This window comes from Melospiza georgiana, chromosome 1 (genome assembly GCF_028018845.1).
Source record: "Melospiza georgiana isolate bMelGeo1 chromosome 1, bMelGeo1.pri, whole genome shotgun sequence".
Lineage (NCBI taxonomy): Eukaryota > Metazoa > Chordata > Aves > Passeriformes > Passerellidae > Melospiza > Melospiza georgiana.
Window position 1 is genome coordinate 145,164,970 of NC_080430.1, and position 19,805 is coordinate 145,184,774.

Genomic DNA, 19,805 nt, shown 5'->3' on the forward strand with positions numbered 1-19,805 from the left:
GCCCAGGACAGCCCTGGCCTTGGCCCCCAGGGCACTGCTGGCTCAGGGACAGCTGCTCTCCCCCAGCTCCTTCTCCACAGAGCTGCTCCAGCAGGTCAGCCCCAGCCTTGCTGGTGCCTGGGGTTGTTCCTCCCCAGGTGCAGGACCCCGCATTTGCCTTTGCTGAATTTCAGACAGTTCCCCTCTGCCCATCTCCAAACTGCCAAGGTCCTTTGGAAGGGGTGTAACTTTACCCCTTCAATCCTTTCCCTCCCAAAAGAGCTTTAATTTTTTCACCAACCTATGTAAGACTTGTTGCTATAAATTGTTTCCCTAAGAAGAACCATTATTTAGTGTGCTGTGATTATTCAGATTTTACACAGTACAAATACCTAGATCCATAGGAGTACACAGCAGGACAGAGCAAGGGGAGTTCATTTCCCACTCCTGGTGTGCAGAGAGCCCAGTGTGCAGAGTCATTTCTGATGGCTCTATGAGGAGGCAGCATGGGTAGCCTGGATGCAGGTTCTTCAGCAATGTCCACTTGGATCTATATGGATTGCACCCAGTTCATCATCACAAATCCTATTTGAGTAATAATTCTCAGGGAGAGAGGGAAGCAGCACAAAGTGGAGAGCAAGAACCCTAAAACACACCAGGCTTAAATCAGTGGCTTAGGCAACTGGTTACTGGTAATGAAACAGCAGAGTTTTCACCATATAAAATTTATAAATTTATTTTTTTGTAAAAATCCAAAGAGCACGAAGACATCTCACTCAAAATACTGGTAAATCAAACCACACTTAGAAAAATGAAAGCTGATTTTATTATCTTATCCACAGCCAATCATTTGACATGAACATGCATACGTAATTTTGCTACGCACACACCACAGTTTAACGTTAGTTATTAAAGGTTAAACATACAACATACATCCTTACAAAAATGAGTCAAAATGCAAACGTAACTTTTAAACAAAACAGTTTTTACTCATTTAAAAAAACTTTTGTGTTGGGTACCATTTTGTACAAACACAGTTAATTTAAACAAATCTGCTTTTAGTTTCCTCATGGTTGCACATGAAAATAAGCTGCAATAGAAAATGAAGTCATCAAGGGATTTTTAAATAGCAGAAGTAGGCAGTCTTGCCATGCAGAAGAAGCAATATTAAATATTAGTTTTTCAAAAAAAGAAAAAAACCACAAGTTTAAAAATATTTAGTTCAAGTCACAAATCTTTCCCCAGTACAGAGAAATCCAAATGCAACGCATAATTAGCTGCCACTTAGGATGGCTATTCTGAAAAGTAGAAATACTTTCCAGAATTGATAATTTTCATTGATTTGGCACAGAAAAGAAGTCTGAGCTTACTTAGGTACAAGGAAGTGATTAAAAAAAGAGTAAACAGGAAGAGAGAAAATAAAAAGCAAGAATGAACGAGATAGTAGTTGCAATCACTAAAAAAAATCTGTGCATCTCAGTCATTGCAGAATACTGTCTACAGCAGGTGCGAATTCCAGGTAATTGTTATTGCAACATGGATTTAATTTGCTTGGAGGTAGTCTCATCATTCAAATGCTTTGTTGTGTACCTAAACACAGAAATAAAGTCAAGGTGAGCATTACAAATGTGTAATTCAGCTTACAAATGTGTAATTTCGTTGTTTATTGCTCAACCTGACCGTACCACAGCAAAACCCTCAGCCATGGATCATCACCCACTCCATGGTCACTGAGAACACAAGTCAGACATTCTGATCAGAAAATGATAGTGCCAATCAGAACTAGAATCTAGCAGCCTTGCACCAAAGGCAGCTCACAATAAGCCTCAGCTGGACATTGCCTTTCACAGTAAGCTCACAGTAGCACTGGTGACAGGTAATTGTCTGTCAGACTAATTCTGGGGGCTCTGCCCACAGGAAACATCTTCAAATAACACAGCTTGAGAAACTCTTCATCGAAACTTGCAGTGACCAAACCTTCCCAGAATCCCTCAATGACAATGGATTTAATCACTTTTCAGCCTAATTTCCTGCTTAGTTAAGTGACTGTGCTGCTAAAACAAAAGAGCACACACATGTACTTATTTCAGCTTTCAAATTCTCTAGGATAATAGCACACTTTTAAATCACTATAAAAAACCTAGCTACATCTATTTTTAGAAGATATCCTCATTGCAGACTTTTTCTGTGAATAATTTTTCTGATCTTCCTTCCTAACTAATCTAAAAGCAAATAAAACTTACTTTGTAATTTAAATTTAACATGTTAAATTAACACTTTCATTGCTATCCACAACTGCAGTAATATTTTACTTGTTTACTTGATAAATATATAATGACTTTTTAGTTTGGAAGTTAATAATACTTTAGATTTCAGCACTTTTTGGTAATTCATACTTTCAACAAACAAGCAGCCTAAGGTCTTCTGAAATCCTGAAAAGTTATTGCACTTGGTATTCTGCCCACATGAAAAAGCTGAATGTGATTCCAATATTCAGATGAATTTGAAATTACAAAGAGCTGATCTCCCTCCAAAACCCTATACCACCTTCCATTTGCTTTTGAAACACATTATCTGTCCCTTGGGAAAACCCAAGGACTTCTCACTCCTCCAGAATCAAAGACTTAGATTTGGACTTAATTTGTCACAATGACATCTTGAACTTGTTTTCATCACATGAGCACACAGCAGCTCAACCCTGCATCTCTTCCTAACAATTCCAAACGTGGCTTAGAAAAGATTTAAATATCCTACCCAGAGAGTAATCAAATGTACAAAAGCATGACTGTTACAGCATCCATGCAGGGAAAGGCAAAGCACAGCTTGAGAGCACGGACTGGATTTACACTGCTAACCACAAAGTTAATTGTGTAATTAACCAGAAGTTAATGTCACTGCTTAGTGCAGTGAGCACCTGAAGTGCACCTTCCATGTACTTTCACAGTGTCAGAAGTGATGGGAAAAATGGGCTACTAATAAAGACTGGTGATCATGGCAGCTGCAATCACAATAAACTAGTCAGAAATAAATGCTAATGCAGCATTTTCCCTCTGGAAGCCTGTGTTTTTACTGATCACCACCTCAAAGACCAATCATGTTATGAAGTTCAGAGATGAACATGATTTTAGCATGGCAATAATCACATGAAGATTCAAATTAGGCATGGATTTTTCAAATTTTAACTAATAATCTGAAGCAACTTTGCAAAAGAACCCACCTAGAATATCACATTATTTAACTCCTTACCACATCATGACATAAAAAATAAAAAGAGGGCAAATGAAATTAAAGCAGCTTCACTACAAATAAGGAAAACAAACCACAACTGCACAATTTCACAAGACAAACTAAAGCTTCCACATTCCAAGCAGGCACATGAGTAACAACACCCAGTTCCAGTTATTTGTTACCAAAGTAATGATACTTTTCCAAGCAAGGACAAGAACAAACACTTCACCTGCCTATCACATTTTTGCACTTTTTGCCACTTCTCCCATGCTGGACACCCACACAATGAAGACATGACTGACTATAGATACAGCTTTAGAACCCAAATTAGCAGGTTTTAGATTTAATATACTGAATTATTAATTTTTCTTTACTTCTCTGACTAATGTAGCAAATTCTTGTCTCATCTATTCTACAGCAGGGATTTAATTCTTTCTGAAAAGGAACAATTTCTAGTTACTTACCATGCCATACTGACTCATTCTTAACCTGTATGCATGGAAAAGGTTATCTTAGAATGAACAACTGCAAATTCACAATCCTGTTAAAGCACAGAGGCTTCTTCATACACCCTTGTCTCAGGACACATTAGAAGAAAAGCCTGCAATAATTACATTCACCTTTCCCTGTAACAGTCACTGAATACTTTGTTGCAAAGAAAATGACCTGGACAATTCATGAAAACTCACATCAAAACATTAAAATACCCAAGAAACAAAAAGGAGTACCTGAGAGCATTTAGAAGGCCTTCTACACTGTTAGGAGGCTGGTCTTTAAGAACTTTGATGCATCCTTTCATCTAGGAGTTAAAAAAATTACAGTTTTTTCCATGCTAATACCTTTTGAGTTTACAGGAATGTTTTATAATCAGTATGCAAAAGATCAAAAATAAGTATTTAAAAATAGCAGCAGTGTAAAGACATTTTCTGGATATTAAAAAGGAATTCAGCTTTCAGTATTACATCTTCCTATCACAGACTGGCTTAGCTACTTAAAAAGCTGCATCAAGTGCATCCTCAGCAACTCTGCTGATGACAGCAAGCTGAGTGGTGTGGCTGACAGTCTGGAGGGGGGGAAGGCATTCAGAGGGACCTGGACAGGCTGGAGAGTGGGATCTGTGAACCTCATGAAGTTCAACAACTCCAAGGTCCTGCCATTGGATCAGGGCATCCCAAGCACAAACACAGGCTGGGCAGGGAGGGGACTGGGAGCAGCCCAGAGGAGAAGGGCCTGGGGGAGTTGTTGGATGAGAAGTTCAACATGACCCAGCAAAGTGCTCTGGCAGCCCAGAAAGCCAACACTGTCCTGGGCTGCAGCAAAAGAAACGTGGCCAGCACACAAGGGAGGTGATTCTCCACCTCTGCTCTGCTCAGACCCCACCTGGACCCAGCTCTGTGTCACCAGCAGAAAAATGACATGGTTGTGCCAGAGTGAGTCCAGAAAAGAGTCATGAAGATGATCAGAGGGCTGGAGCACCTCTCCAGGGAGGAAAGGCTGAGAGAATTTGGGCCGCTCAGCATGGAGAATGATCTGGGGAGACCTCAGAGCACCTTCCAATACCTAAAGAGGCTACAGGACAGCTGGAAAGAGACATTTTACAAGAGCAGGCAGTGATTAGATGAGGGAGAAAGGCTTTGAAAGTTGTGGCTGTTCCATCCCTGGAAGTGCTCAAGGCCAGGCTGAACAGGGCCCTGAGCAACCTGGTCTAGTGGAAGGTGTCCCTGCCCATGGATGGGGCCTGGAACTGGATGATCTTTAAGGTCCCTTCCAACCCAACCAATTCTATGATAACTTTAGTGAATGCAACTTTCAAGCTCTGCTTTATCAGCCTTAAAAAACACTGGAACTGTGAGCAGAAATACATATTTATCATAAATCCGTTAAGAATTATTTCATTCAGCCAGTGAAATAATGACCAACTGTAGTTAATGCAGTGGGATAATACTCCCTTTGAAATAATCACAAAACCACAGAGTAACAGCATGTATTCCACAGGCTTACTATCAAACAACAGTAGAAAGTTAGAAATTCAAAGTGTGGTGGATGGTGAACTGAGCTATTCACCAGTCAGTGAGGAACAAGGCAGGGGCCATTGTTACTTTCTGATCTGGTTTTTTCATCACAACTACTGCTTATAAGTATTCCTGGACACTACCAGAATTACATAAAAACAGATTTTTCATGACCCACTTACATGTCCAAAAGGCCTAGTTTGTATTTCTCACTACTGAAATATACATCTTTGCTCACAGCTATGTGTTTAGCACCAACCCAGTGTATACATCTGCTACTAGAATCTGCAATACAGAAAAGGAGCCTACAGACCATTTAAATACTCAGGAGATTATTTAGCAACAGTAAACTTACATCAATTTTTGAAGTTTTGGCAAAAGCGCCCACCGGATGCACGTGGTCATAGAGTATGATGACACCCACCATTACCCTCAGACAGAATGATACTGTTTCCTCATTTGTAAACCTGCTTCTATATTCACTGGAATGTAAAAACACAGCTTATTATCTATGAAACACAAGATAACAGTACATACTAGTAATACCCAAATTAAGATTAAAGAGAAAAATTCTATGATAAATCCTCAAGAGGAAAAAAAAAACCAAACCAACCCAACCAAATCTACAAACACCAAACTTTTGAGTTTTTGTTATTCCTTTCAAAAGACAAATGATTGTTTACAAAGTTACCTGAAGATTAATAAAAATTCTCAAACCTAAAATATAGGCTTCTAAAATTTTTAAATTAAAAAAAAAATAATTTTGAAAAAGGTTAAAACATACTAACTTGGTCTCCAGTGCTTCCTACACTTTTCTCTGCCACCTTCTAATACACACCCAAATTTCTGACTTAGAAAAAAAAAGGGCAGGTGACTGGACAACCTTTAACTTCTTTTTTAAATGGAACAGTTCATTCCTAAGAAGAGTAAGAGTATAAATGCTTGGGGCTCTTAATGCACTCCAAAACAAATGTCCTGCGGTATTTGGACAGAAACTTATTTAAAAAGACATGGCTCATGCCCCAGTAATTTTACCAATAGAAAACTATTTAGAACACAGAAGAAACAGATTAAAAAAAATAACCAAAGATTAGTGTGACTTTGGTCATACTCTCAGTGCCTCTCAAATAAACAGAAGACAACTGACTGCCTTCATGCCTAGAAGTTGTCTCTAATTCCCCTGAGAGGAGCACTGTCATTTTCTAGAGCAATCAGCCAGGCCAGTCAGCAAGGACACAACGTCCAGGGCATTGCCCACAGCCCCTCTTTCAGGAGACCCTGGGCAATCATGCTCAAATAGCCCATTTCTCTGAATAATACATGAGAAAACCACTTATAAAGAGTGCCAAGAGGTTGTCTAGCTTCCATAGGCATTCTATTTTTAAATATTAATACGTTCAGAAAAGTAGACCACACGATTTCCATGGCTGGCAAAATGAAACAAGGTGGTTTCATGTCAGTGTAAACAACTAGGCTGGTAAAAAGGAAACATCACAGCTCCTAATCACTCCAATTATATTTCTTTCATGCATCACACATCAGGTCTGAGACGGAGAGGTGACTCACACCCAACCCAAGCAGTGTTGGTACTCACGGGGTTTCCAGCATGACCCTGCACACACTGGCCATGGTGCTTAAGCAATCTGTTGTGTTCTCTATGGGTAAATTTTTATTCTGCAAAAGAAGGTGAACAGTTGCCACAACTCAATTACTGTGAAATATTATATTACAGAACCTAAGTCAAATCAGTTATCTGTTGGCATAGCAATGTGGAGCAATTAAAAAAATCAACACAACAATGGTAAGTCAGGTAGTCGTGCACTGGTTTTTTTTTTAAATGTTATTGTATAGATTAGCAATTTACAGAGCAAAGGCTACCACATGCTTGCTGGTAGCCAAGGAACTACACCCTTGATATGACTGACTTTTGGAAAGTTTTGAAGGAATCATCATCTAATCTGCTCCTCCAAAGACAAAAATTTCTATAGCCAAATATATTCATCTGCTTTAACAGCAAAACTTAAAATTGTGGCAGACAACCATCACAAATAAATATAAAATAAGACAGTTTTATTAAGGCATTTCAAGCACAAAGCAGAACTCAGGAGAAAAAAAAATATTAAAAGACAGATGTAACTTTGCATGAATCATGCAATGTAAAATTATTTTCTACTAAGAAATAGTGAGCATTCTTTGCACGTAAGCCAAAAATCATCATAGTTATCAGAAGGCAAGCACAGTACTTGAAGTGATTGGATTTTACAACCAGTATTTACTTAGGTAGTCAAGGATAAATAGGGATGTGTCAACATGCTGAAATACTTTTCCAGTTCAGGTTCCTTCCCCCTTTTGCAATAATGTAGTATACTTGACTTTACACAGGAGAGTAGAAGGAGAAGAGGAAGCTACATTTCAATTCCATTCTTTATTTCAAGCAGAGAGAATCAAGCTGTTTCCCTTTCAATTTTCTGAAATTTCTGCTCTAAAACACCACCACAGTGCAGGCAAAACACCTGTCCCAGCTCCCTGCTTGAGAAAAGCCATCACTGCTGATGTGACACTTCCCATTAAATTTTGGGGATGCATACACAAAGTGCCTGGCTGGAGTCCCTAACTCTACAGCATCTGGGAATGACACGTTACATTTCTTGAGGCTCCAAACCCCAAGTTTCATTCCTAGATGTCAGATTAGGCCTAGGGGAGGTTGTGTTACCTATTATGTCTGGCCCTGCAGTGCTGTGAAACACATTATCCAAGCCATAAATTTATACTCTTACCTCTGACACAAACTTTGTTGTGGCATCACTTAAGGTTTTCAACATTGGCGTTGCTTCAGCGTAAAATAAAGACATTCTGTTTGCCAACTCATTATTTACTTCATTTTCTCCCTCTGCCTAAAAAACAGAAGAAAGGGTTTAGTTGTTCTGTACATGAAGAAGAGAGGGGGTAGCAGAATTAATTTCATCTTATCCAAGGGTTACCTACTGGGACATTGTTAATCCTCATACGGCTCAGAGTTCTTCTATAGTAGCTGAAGTCATTCTGTATAGCAGGATTTGTCATCTATGTGGATATGGAAGCAAGAGAGTTGTGACAGATTCAAGGAAAGTAAGGACAAGTTTTCATAAAATGTTATACACCCAACAAGAATATATTCAACTTCCTGAAGTGAAGCAAAAAGGCCTGTGATATGTTTGGAACTTGTAAGCACAACATAAAAGCTTTTTGGTTTCTCAGATTCAGAACAAGCTCTAACAGGAATGAGAAAAGGAACAATCTCCTAAATACAAGTTGGAAATTAGTAGGTTGAAAAAATTGCTTTGCTAATTTGACTCCAAGGATCAGACCAGCAAATTAATTACCATTTCAGCTTAGTTCTTTGCATATAGCAAGAAAATAGCTGGACTATGGCTGCACACAAGCTAAAAGCAGCAGCATTATCTCAAGAGATATGCCAAATTTGGGTGAAAAAACATGATTAATGTGAACTGAAACACAAGTGCCTAAAGCTAATATGATATTTCATCTGCTTTCCAGTTTGATCTTACTCTAGGTCACAAGAGCAAGCCAAGCATATTGGATATTTGAGTATCCGCTGCACATTCTATTCCAGAACAGAACACAACCCAGACTGCTTCAGCAAACACACTTGGCTTCTTTTTCTAGCCCTTCTGATCACAAGCTCTTACCTTGAGCTCATCAAATCGGAGTGTGAAGTGAAGAATTTCTGCAAACTGCTTAGCAAGAGCCTGCTCTCGCTCCAGGTGCTGCGTGGGGGAGTACGGAGTGCTGGTCAGGGCGCCCAGCAGGCCCCGCAGCCCGGCCTCTGCAACACAGGACAGGGGACTGAACACACACCTGCACTGCCCCTTGCACCAGCACTGCCTGGGACTCTGCATGCTACACTTAAAATACACAGCTGCCAAAATACGTGGTGGTTAATAAAAAAGGGACTCCATGAATTGCTCATCTATGTGTCAACTGCTGTCACATTTACGTACAAATTGCTGTACAGACCAGGTCACATCAGCACTGACAGCCGCAAAAAAAAACCTCTTGAAAAGTTCTGCTCAAGCTTTGTCTGCAACATTTGTGTAGAACATATTTCAATAACTTGTGTTAGCAGACTTCAGCCTCTAGGAGAACACAGAATTCAAGAGGCACATAGCTGTAAGCAAAAGTCATGCATTATTTAAGATAAATTTATAATCTGTGACAGAGGTCGCAAAGGTTGCAGGTGAAGAGAGGAGACAAGAATGTTGACTTCATGTTGATTTATTATCTTATGATATATATATTACATTATTACTATACTAGAAAGAAATAGAAGGAAAAGTTCTCAGAAGGCTAGCTAAGCTAAGAATAGAAAAGAATGAACAACAAGATCTGTGTCCCAGCAGAGAGCAAGAGCAGCTCTGCCGCGAGTGGTCAGTAAATCTAAACATCTACAGGAGACCAATCACAGATCCACCTGTTGCATTCTACAGCAGCAGATAACCATTGTTTACATTTTGTTGCTGAGGCCACAGCTTCTCAGAAGGGAGAAAAATCCCAAGAAAGGATTTTTCACAAAAGATGTCTGTGACAATAATTCATCAGCACTGACAGCCACAAAAAAAAAAAAACTTCTTGAAAATTTCTACTCAAGCTTTGTCTGCAACATTTGTGTAGAACATATTTCAATAACCTGCGTTAGCAGACTTCAGTCTCTAGGAGAACACAGAATTCAAGAGGCACATAACTGTAAGCAGAAGTCACGACTTAAAATAAATTTATAATCCAGCTTCCTGTTCATCTTGAGAAAAACACCTCACCCATTTTAAAAAGCAGAACTTGCTGCAACAAGTTTCTGTGTTTTAAACACATTTTATACATGCTATGTTAATAAATTTGATTAAAAGTGAGATAACAACAGAAAGCTGGTAAAAAAACAAGTCTCAGGTTTTATCAGCATAGCCATCACATCAGTGAGTTTCAGAAGAGGCATGAAGCACCATCTCAAGTACTGCATTTGTACGAACCAAGATCAGGCACTTCCCCATAGCAAATTATTTCTGGTGTTTAGGGAGGAATAATTCAGTCTCTTTTAATTACTCTTGGTATCAGAAACACGGACAGAATTAATTCCTGATTATTCAGTTTACTAATTTCCAGACAATCAGCTGGTTACTGCCTTCCTGAGTTACTAAAGGAGTAGAGGAAGAGCAACAAGGATGATCACATTCTCTCTCCCCTCTCAGATATCCACTGAAGCAAGATGGCTGTCATCCAACGTATGGAGGAATATGTGCAATATGAGCTCTTTTCCACAAGGGAGTTGATCTAGATGTGATCATATCTGAATATGCCAAATATACTCATAAATTAAGAGAAAAAAACCCTCAAGTTAACACCTTTCCACTTACCTAGTCTTTGAGAAAATTCATAGAATTTCTTTAGTTTGCCTACTAGTGGAACAACTGCACCCCATGCCTTCTCTTGCAGCTTCTCATCATTTGGATGCTGTATTGCCTTAAATTGGAAAGAGAGAGGAGAAAAAGATGCTTGGATTGGGAATAACTGATGCACTGCTGACAAAACAACCCCAAACAACAAAACACAAAAAACCAAAACACCTATGCAAGACAATTGTTTGAAGAGCTAATAATTAAATATCTACCTACTAAGAAGTTTTCAGTTGAGAGACAAGCATGTACTAACCCATGTCTGTTCCAAAAAGGTCTAAAAATTTGTGTTGAAAGTAAGCATCCTGAACAGGAAAACAACTTGGAGAGAGTATAAAGAAATGGTTAAAAATCAAATTACTCAGATAAGACAATTTACATAACCAGACCTAGTTAATTAAAATTAACAACTTTACTGTGCTTACTCCAAGCAAAAAAAAAAAAATTAGCAATCAAAGCCTCATCTTAATGTTGATATCTATCGCTAATTCCCAAATTTGCAAAGAAAAAAATTACTGTGAAATTCAGGCTAGCTATTACAGGAGGAACATTTAAGAATAATCAACAACATAAAGCACCACCAGTACAAAGCATATACCACAGTTTTGAAGGATATATTTACAGACTTTGTCTTTACAGTAAACTTCCCAGACATTTAATACCTTAAATTCAACCTCTCCAGTTAGCAACTGAAAATATACTAAGAAAACAGAAATAAAGATGCTCATAACTCTCCTGCAGCACTTTCATTGTCAGGTTCTTGATTTCAAGAACTGTTTCAGTCAACCATGGGCTGTGGCTTGCAGCACACTCCTCTCAGGTCCTAGAAAGTTTCCTTCCTGCCATGTCTACCTCCTCTCAGAGGAGCATCTCTCATTTCTCCGTGGCATCTGCACACACACATTCCTGCCTGATCCTACAGCCTGTCTCTGAACATGGATAGTAAACTACCTCCCCACCCAAGGGGTTTGTGTGACACAGTCATCCCTCTTAAACCTACCTGATGAATTCCATGGAGAGAAAAACTCTCAAAGGTGAATGGCTTTGAGTATCTCAAATTGCTATGGAGTAAATAGTAATCTAATACTCCTATCTAATACTATTTCTTAAGGATATGTTACAGTGAGTAACTCCTTCCTTCATGAGCAAAGCCCCCATTGCTGCATGTGAGGAAGACAATAAAGGGGGTTGGGAGAATATTTATTCCACCCTTTATTAAACAAAGAAACATTTGAATGACATTCTGTACAGGAACTTTGCTTCTGTTCCAAATATATACTTTAGTAAATAAAAGCCAATTAAAAGGGAGTGAAAATGAGATGCCTTTTGTGTTAGGATTACCAAACCAGGCTTCTCCAGTTACCATACAAGAGAATGTCAACACTATTCAGTTTTGCACTGTAGTCACACTATACTCTTTCCAAATTCACTATTAACTGAAGAAGAGCTTATGTGGGAACACAAAGAAAAATCAATATTCATAATACCCCAAAAACTCTGAGAAGCATCATTTGCTATTACATATGTGGATTAATATGACTGAAACAAGCAACATCTGTTTTGCTGTTAAAAAGAAACATTCCAGAGCAGCAATTCAAGACAGTGATTTTAAAGGACAACATGCTCTGCCAAAACAGCTCCTGCAAGCAAAGTTAAACCCCAGCAGTATTTGGTTAGGATCAGACAATGAACAACCACAGGCTGTGCACAATTGAAACGCTCTCGCTCACCTCTCGTATTTCATGGCCAGCTCCTCTATATGACTGCAAGTCTTCCAGTATTCCTTCTGCATCCTTTAACACTACATTCACCTGATTATAAATTTCCTTTTCAGATTCTGTAGGTTGGGCATCTAAACAGCAGAACATATTAAATGTATATATATTTATTTTTAACAACAACATGGAATTCAACAGGCACACCATCACCTATGGGACAAATTCTTCATGCAGCAACTCATCAAGAATTTTCATTCTCTGAAGAGCTACTACAATGTATAAGGAACTCCAAGAGACTAATTGTATTCATTTTAGTAGTCTCAATTCTTTTACCATCCCAAAAATTCACCTGGATTCTATCTTCTTGATTTATTTAAAACTGAGTGAGGAGAAGAAATCCTGATGAGTTGTCTTTATGACTATCATATAATCTCACCTTGGGGTGCAGCAGAGACTCACTGGAAGAAACTTAGGTAAGCACTCAAAAGACACTCTCACTGCAGATAGCACAGGAGGTGTTCATGTCTATTATTATCTAGAAACACTGCATCAGATTATTTTCCATCTTGTCTTACTCATCTTTAACTGCTTGGGAAAGGAGTCATATATTTTACTTCTAAATATATTTAATTCTCAAAACATATTCTTCACTGCACTCATCACACAATCAGAGCTGAGAACAAAAAGATCTAGTGTGAGCCTGTGAAGGCCTTTTTTCTTTTGTTCCCTGTCTTTAAAGGTATAAGCTGTCTCCCATTTTCTTCTAATTAGCTAAGGGCTTCCCAAAAATATATCGGATCATAATTTCAAGAAGCTACATGCACATTTTTAAAGAAATGTGATTTGGTAATAAGTATGTTTTGAGAAGAATCAACAAAAGGTTTTAACCTTTAAAAACAATCACCTAGGGCAAGTATCTCAGACGTGGTTTACCTGAACCAATTTTTTTTCTTTTAGAATGCTGATGAAAGCTATAAGGTTAGTTCCTTTTAGACTCATATTTTTAAAAAAATCAAAGAAACTGTTAGTTACTAAAGCTCTTGGTAAAAAAACCCACTTCTCTGTTAACATGGGCAAAATATGTTATGGAATAAATATCACTGTATTTTAGTCCATTATTTCCAATGCCAAAAATGAGGGTATTAACAATAGATTATTTTTTATAGGGACAGACAGAAACTATCTAAGGACAATATATGCTCATGACTTTGTGCATTTTGAAGAGTCTGGAAAATGTCTTTTTAGACATGCTTTTTCCATGATCCATATGTACAACTTCCCATGGAAGTTAGGTACATCTTTACATTTGAAATAAAACTCCCACAGTATCTTAGTGTTACACACTAGAAAAACACAAGAGAAAACAATGTTTGTATTAGGAGAAAATAAATTTCATATACATTGCCTGTCTGGATTTTGCTGTAATTTTTGCATAATACCTCTTATTTTTATAGTTTAATGCATGAAGAGTGGACATTATTAGCAAATATGCCTATATATAGACCTTGCAACAGTTTAACTGGTATTTTGAGAAACATCAAGAATTAGCACAGGTTAAAGAACCTGGTCATTCTTTTAAAAATAAATAAATAAAAGAGCACCACATTGATTAGGCATCGAGTAAAAGTGGCCAGTGCTTTTCAGATCATCACAAAGGTCACATAATTTTGAAAGCTGCTGAAGACTGCTGTAAGAAATGAAGACAAAAAATGAGGGAAAAGAGCAGACAGGGAAGCACACCAGCTGACTGGCAGCAGTTCATGCACGAACATGAAATGTTACAGTGAAATACAGACTGAGACGTGAAGCTCTGTAGCGTTCCAGATTGTGCTGTTAAATAATGCAATCAAGACTTGTCACTTGGATTGTCTCACACTGAGAACATCTCCTGCCTGTTTAATTTTTCATGCCATTTTTTTTCTTTACCCTGTGTAGTAAGGAGAGTTCATTTTTCAATATTGGGAGGGGCAGAGCAGAATGGCCCAAAAGAATTCCTGCTCCTCATTTCAAAATCCACCACCAAGCAGAACAGCTGCAGTACTATGACCCTCCATGTTTAGAAATTAAAATCATCTCCCAGATACAAATTTAGTGGTCTTCACTGGACAGCTGGCTAGGCAAATCAACACCATCATCACCTCTCTTAGTGTAGGATGTAAACAATCAACCACTGTGTTTCATTTCCTTAAAATGCTCCGGGAAACTTAAACCAATGGCTGATTTTTCATTTGTTGGGGTGGTGGGGTTTTTTATTTGTTTGTTTCGATTATTACAAACTTCTAGACATCAATCTATTTGAAAATCAAGTAGGTACAGAGTTATTTCTTCTGGTGTGTATTTCATCTTTGGTCAACCTATTCCTCTCCAATAAAAAAACATCTGTAAACCTGATTTGTCCCAACTCATTTCCTCGGCCATCTCTAAAAGAGAGGTCAAACTTACAAAGCAAATTTAAATTATTCTATAATCCCTTCACAAAACATTTAAGATGTTATTAGAATATGGTTAAAATGCATGATATAAAAGATCTTCAGGGACTAATGCTGGCTGACCCAGAGCGAAATTGGTTAATTTGCTTCCCAGTGCTGGTCAGGGCACTGTATTCTGAAAGCCCATCAGAGGAAAGAAAGAGGGAGAGATCCCTCTTCCTAAACACTGTCACCATCTTGAAAAGATGGAGGCAGCATTCCCATCCTATGGGAATAGCACCCCTTAGTGTGTACCTGAGGGCTCAGGCTACACGACCTTCACCTGGGAATCACTAATTGTGGAACTCCTCTTCCCAAGGTGGAGTGCACAGAGCAGGAGAGGGAGTTGCACTTCTGGAGTTACTCTTGGCTGCTAAGAAAAAGCAGCCAGCAGTGCAGGCATCCAAACAGAAGGATGAAGGAGATATACAATTTCATGGATTTCCCTTCTCCCCTGACCATTTAAGTTCCTGCTACAAGGTTACAACAAGGCTGTGCCTTTCTCAGCAATGCCTTCCACACAAAGAACAAACCCAGCAAGCACATCACAGCTCGCCCAGACGTTCTGAGGTTTGAAACTTTGGCCACAGCAGCTGAGCTCTGGTTATTCAGGACAACTTTACTATTTTTAATGCAACAGTAAGAAAAGACTGAGGTTCTGCAAGTAAATGGGAGTTCATCTTTAAATAAATTTGTGTTTAATCAGAATGTTACTGCACTAGATGCAATATACACTTAGAGTTCAGAATGCTCACACAGTAAGAGACAGAAGAGGAGACTTGAAACAATATACAAACGTTGTTATGTGAACTAAATACTACAGAAGTGAGACAACATATTGCATGCGGGGAACACACACATTTAGTGACTATTAAAATAATATTTGGCTAGCCTACAGAACTAGTAGGGAGAGAAATTTGGGGTTAAAAGTTTACACTGCACAGCAAACTATTTAAGCTGAGATTTTTCCCAGGGAAGAACACATCAAGTCATCTGAAACTGTCTGGGACAAAACTCACAAACAAGGGGAAAAAACTGCCAGACTGCTGGAGATGAAATAATTTATTCATCTCTGTTGGCATTACTATGGAGAATGCTGTCTCTGTGGCTCCTCTGAAACCTGGCCAAGTCCTCTGGAGATAATGCAGGATACTGTCAGCACTAGCTTGATATCACCATCTCAAAGTACACTGTATTTTAGCTACTATTCCAATCAGTAAATTTGGAAAAGATTTGCAACTGTGTCAGTAAAGACACCAATGTAAAAGTTGAGCTGTAAGTTTCCCACATTTGAGGTGGCTGTTTTATGTAAACAATATTGACCTGTGCACTTTGCTTGTGTTCTGATGGTAATGAATAGACTTTAAAAGAATACTCAGGAGAACTATTTCTATCAAACAAGTAAGGTGAATGGCCAAAGAAAGCACAAGCTTAACCAGTGCAGAGGCAAGGAAAAGCCTAGAGCTCACCATATTTTTAACATGGATTCTGATAGTCAGTCACACAATCACTGGCATCTAGCACCAAGATAAACATCTGGGGGAATAACAATGATTAGAAGTCTAAAATCTGAAGTTTCTAGCACTACAAAGCTTCATGAACACTAGGTTTTAGTTCTTTAAGGTACTATGTAAGAAAAATTGGAGCCTGCTCACATACATGGATTTAAGAACAAAAGATTTCAAACTGCCTATTATTGAGTCAGGCGTAACACAGAATTGGCAAATTTGTTTTTAATACAGAGCTTACTTGTCCTTCCACACAAAACCACAACATTAAATATCACAAGATTAAGTGCCAAGTCTTGAAGAAAGATCTTGGCTGTGTCAAAGCCAAGATCCTGTCAAGGCAAGCTATCTGAAACAGAGGAGAAAGAAGCATGGATACACAGTATAGCAGCAGAAACAAATGCAGAACAGGGTCCAAAATGAACAAAGAACAGTCTAACAATTCAGCCATAATATAAGTCACCTAATTTGACTGCATATGAAAGCATTTCATGTCAGCAACCTGCTTACTCTCATGCCAAATCCTGTTCATGCTCAAAACATGCATTTTAAAACAAAACTGATGGCTAAAAAATCTGTATTTAAAAAGAAAAAAAGGAGCATTTTTATTGCAATTTAGGAACCATGCCTTTTCTATCCAGCTAATGTGCATTTACTTTACTCCAATTAAATTTTCAATATTTGCAGATTAAGCTGGAGTTTTACAACTCCAATGGCCTCATACACGGGTTCTCCCACCTCACTAGATTTCACCTAATGTGATGATACACAAGAATTGGTCTTAGATTAATTTTGCTTTCTGATTTTTGAACACAGGCCTTGATAATCTTCCCTTTATGAATAATTTGTATGGCTAGCATCTTCCAATAACAATATATTCAGAAGAGACAAGTAATAAAAATCAACACAACAGGGTAAGAGCTTAGAGAAGTTGAAACTTTAAATGTCATTGAAGTAAAACCATATTTCTTCAAGCATTTACTTTCATGTTATAAGTAATATTAAAAACTGCTACTGATTCATCAAACAACTGAAAAACAATTCAGGGGAAAAAAGATTTAATGCACCTCAGATTATCCATATCATAATATTTTATCAGTTTTTTATTGCATTATTCCACTGTATTCTATTACATGGTCAAAATGTACTCGAACATTAATCTTCTTATTTTATGCTTGCTGATGTACAGCTGGCTAAAGAAACAGCACATCCCAAAAGAAAGTAATTAAACATGCATAGCAGAAGCCAGCAACACTTACCTGCCATTCTTAGGCTATATTGTATCATGCAACAAAAACCAGAAGCAGAAATACTGACATATGTGAACCTTCTAGAACACCTGGCATTGATCACACAAGCTACATGTCCCTTCTTTTCAAAATCAATTTAATCTCTGTATATGTTGAGACTCCCTTTTAAGAAGGCATGAGGTTAAATTTCAGTGCCAGATCCAGTAAGGTTCACATATAACCTTTAACATGATGATGCTGGAGCTATGAATAGCTGTTGTGAGCCAGTCTGTCTATGCAGCATTATTAATTCACATTGGAAGTGATGAGAATCAGGTTTCTGTTTCCAGAAATTTTCAGTTCTTCCTTTAAGGAGCAAGGGACAAAACTCACAAATCTGAGTAAGTCAGTTGCAACTTCAGTAAGTCTTCAAATAATTACAACTATTCGTAACATTTTGATAAAAAATAGGAAGAATTTTGGTTTAAAAAAGAAGAACCAAATTTCAACAGTCAAATGTAATTTGAAAGCCCTTTCAGAAATAAAGATTTTACATTTTAGGACCTGAGGATATTTTAGAACAGGTTACTGCTTTCTACCAAAGTTCGCTGAACAATTATCCATAGCTCAGGCATGCAAAGCAGTCAGAGGGATGGCAAAATGAAAACATACATTTAGTACAAGACAAATGCAGTCTACTGCAGGCAAAGAATAATAGATATATAAAATCATCTTCTCACTTTCAAAATCAAGGAAAAAATTTGGCCCCTGCTCAAGGTCTGTGCATGTCAAAACTTTTAGAAGGTTCCCCATGTTAAGGTACCTGCCAAGACAAGAATGAGAGAAAAGAAAATTTTCTTTTTATAAGGAAGAACAGCCCAAATGTAGTTGATTGAAGCAGCGGGAAAGAAGACCAGAGAGCTCCATCAGGTACGAACCCGTCCTTCAGGCTGGGTGCAGGGACATCCCCACCTCGAGGAGGCACAGCTGGGGACCCCAGCAGTGCAGCTTTCCTGGAAGGAGTGACGGTGTCACCAACATCCTCACAGCTGCCCCTTTGGGAAAGCGGCAGAATCCAACCAAAACCTTTGCCAGGGACTGTTCTGTCCCAGTACACCCTAGCACCAGTGTCCTGAGCAGGAGTACTGCCTTGAGGGCCAAGTACCAGATTGGAAAGCATTAGCCATGCTAGATTTTAACCTGATGGGACAGCAGAAGGAAAGAGCCTTAATTTTGTCAGCCCTTATAATTGTGTCAGAAGGCCATCACAGAAAACACATCATGATACATCATTTCAGTGTGCAGAAAATGCTAACAGAGAAATGCCACAGACCTTTTACACACAAGGTGCTTAAAACATTTGTGAAACTCAGACAGTTTCACTTTAGACTTTTGGATGTAAAAAAAACCACATTAACTGCACGAGGAATGACCAAAGCAGGATCAGGAATGATTCAGCACTCACTCTTGTGTATGAGAGGATTACAGTGAACAACTGCTCAGCACAGATTACTATGGCATACTGACAGAATTTCTCATTTCATGATTACTTGATTTGCAGGCAGATGGATGGACATCACTGACCACAGAGACCCAAAATGACTAAGCACACGGAAAGAAAATTGACACAGCAGCATGATGGTGGCTTGGCTACTACTGGAGAGGGGGGAAAAGGGAAAAAAAAAAGAAAAAAACAACCACAAAAACTACATGCAAGTCTTTCCAATTCCAACTTGGCAATTGAGTCCCCTGGCCTTCACTGCAGCAGGTATAAGCAACCCTACTGTTACCATTTGAAATGCACCAGCTCTGAAGGGCTGAGAGACTTACTTTCAAAATCCAAGAAAAAATGTGCTGCATTGTGGTCTATGTCCCTGGTTAGCACCTTAATGAGATTACCCATGCCAGCAAACCTAAAAATAAAAATGGCAAAATAATTTAGTTCCAATAACCATTTCCTATTTTAAGTACACGCCTGGGTCTCACTGGATCAGGGCTCCCATTGTGTTTTGCACTCTGGATTCACTTCGGGTGGGGAGCAGAACCTGTGCACTGTACAGTGCATTTCCATGCCCCTTCTTCCTAGAGAGCAGTGATTGTTGAAAAACTGGAAAAGTTACAATCTTTGAGGAAAATAAAGATGTGAATTACTGGCTCTTTTTCATCACTGTTTAATACATATAAAGAACATGTGACCTACAATGACTGAGAAATTGTTT

General features: G+C 38.5%; 1 protein-coding gene across 5 annotated transcripts in view; it reads right to left on the reverse strand.

Moving 5' to 3' along the window:
- Positions 1-782: 782 nt before the first annotated feature.
- Positions 783-19,805, reverse strand: part of CYRIB (CYFIP related Rac1 interactor B) — a 97,023-nt gene continuing 78,000 nt past the window's right edge. For 3 of the 5 annotated variants that reach the window (XM_058022698.1, XM_058022706.1, XM_058022681.1), the window contains 10 exons: positions 18,327-18,409; positions 12,394-12,515; positions 10,625-10,730; positions 8,909-9,045; positions 8,205-8,282; positions 7,997-8,113; positions 6,814-6,893; positions 5,575-5,701; positions 3,936-4,006; positions 783-1,569 (listed from right to left, as the gene is read on the reverse strand). In XM_058022698.1, the coding sequence (XP_057878681.1) occupies positions 1,506-1,569; positions 3,936-4,006; positions 5,575-5,701; positions 6,814-6,893; positions 7,997-8,113; positions 8,205-8,282; positions 8,909-9,045; positions 10,625-10,730; positions 12,394-12,515; positions 18,327-18,399 (975 nt within the window). In that variant the 5' untranslated portion in view covers positions 18,400-18,409 and the 3' untranslated portion in view covers positions 783-1,505. Of the gene's footprint in view, positions 1,570-3,935; positions 4,007-5,574; positions 5,702-6,813; positions 6,894-7,996; positions 8,114-8,204; positions 8,283-8,908; positions 9,046-10,624; positions 10,731-12,393; positions 12,516-18,326; positions 18,410-19,416; positions 19,503-19,805 lie in introns of those variants that run through there. The other 2 variants (XM_058022713.1, XM_058022689.1) reach the window with 2 other exon arrangements.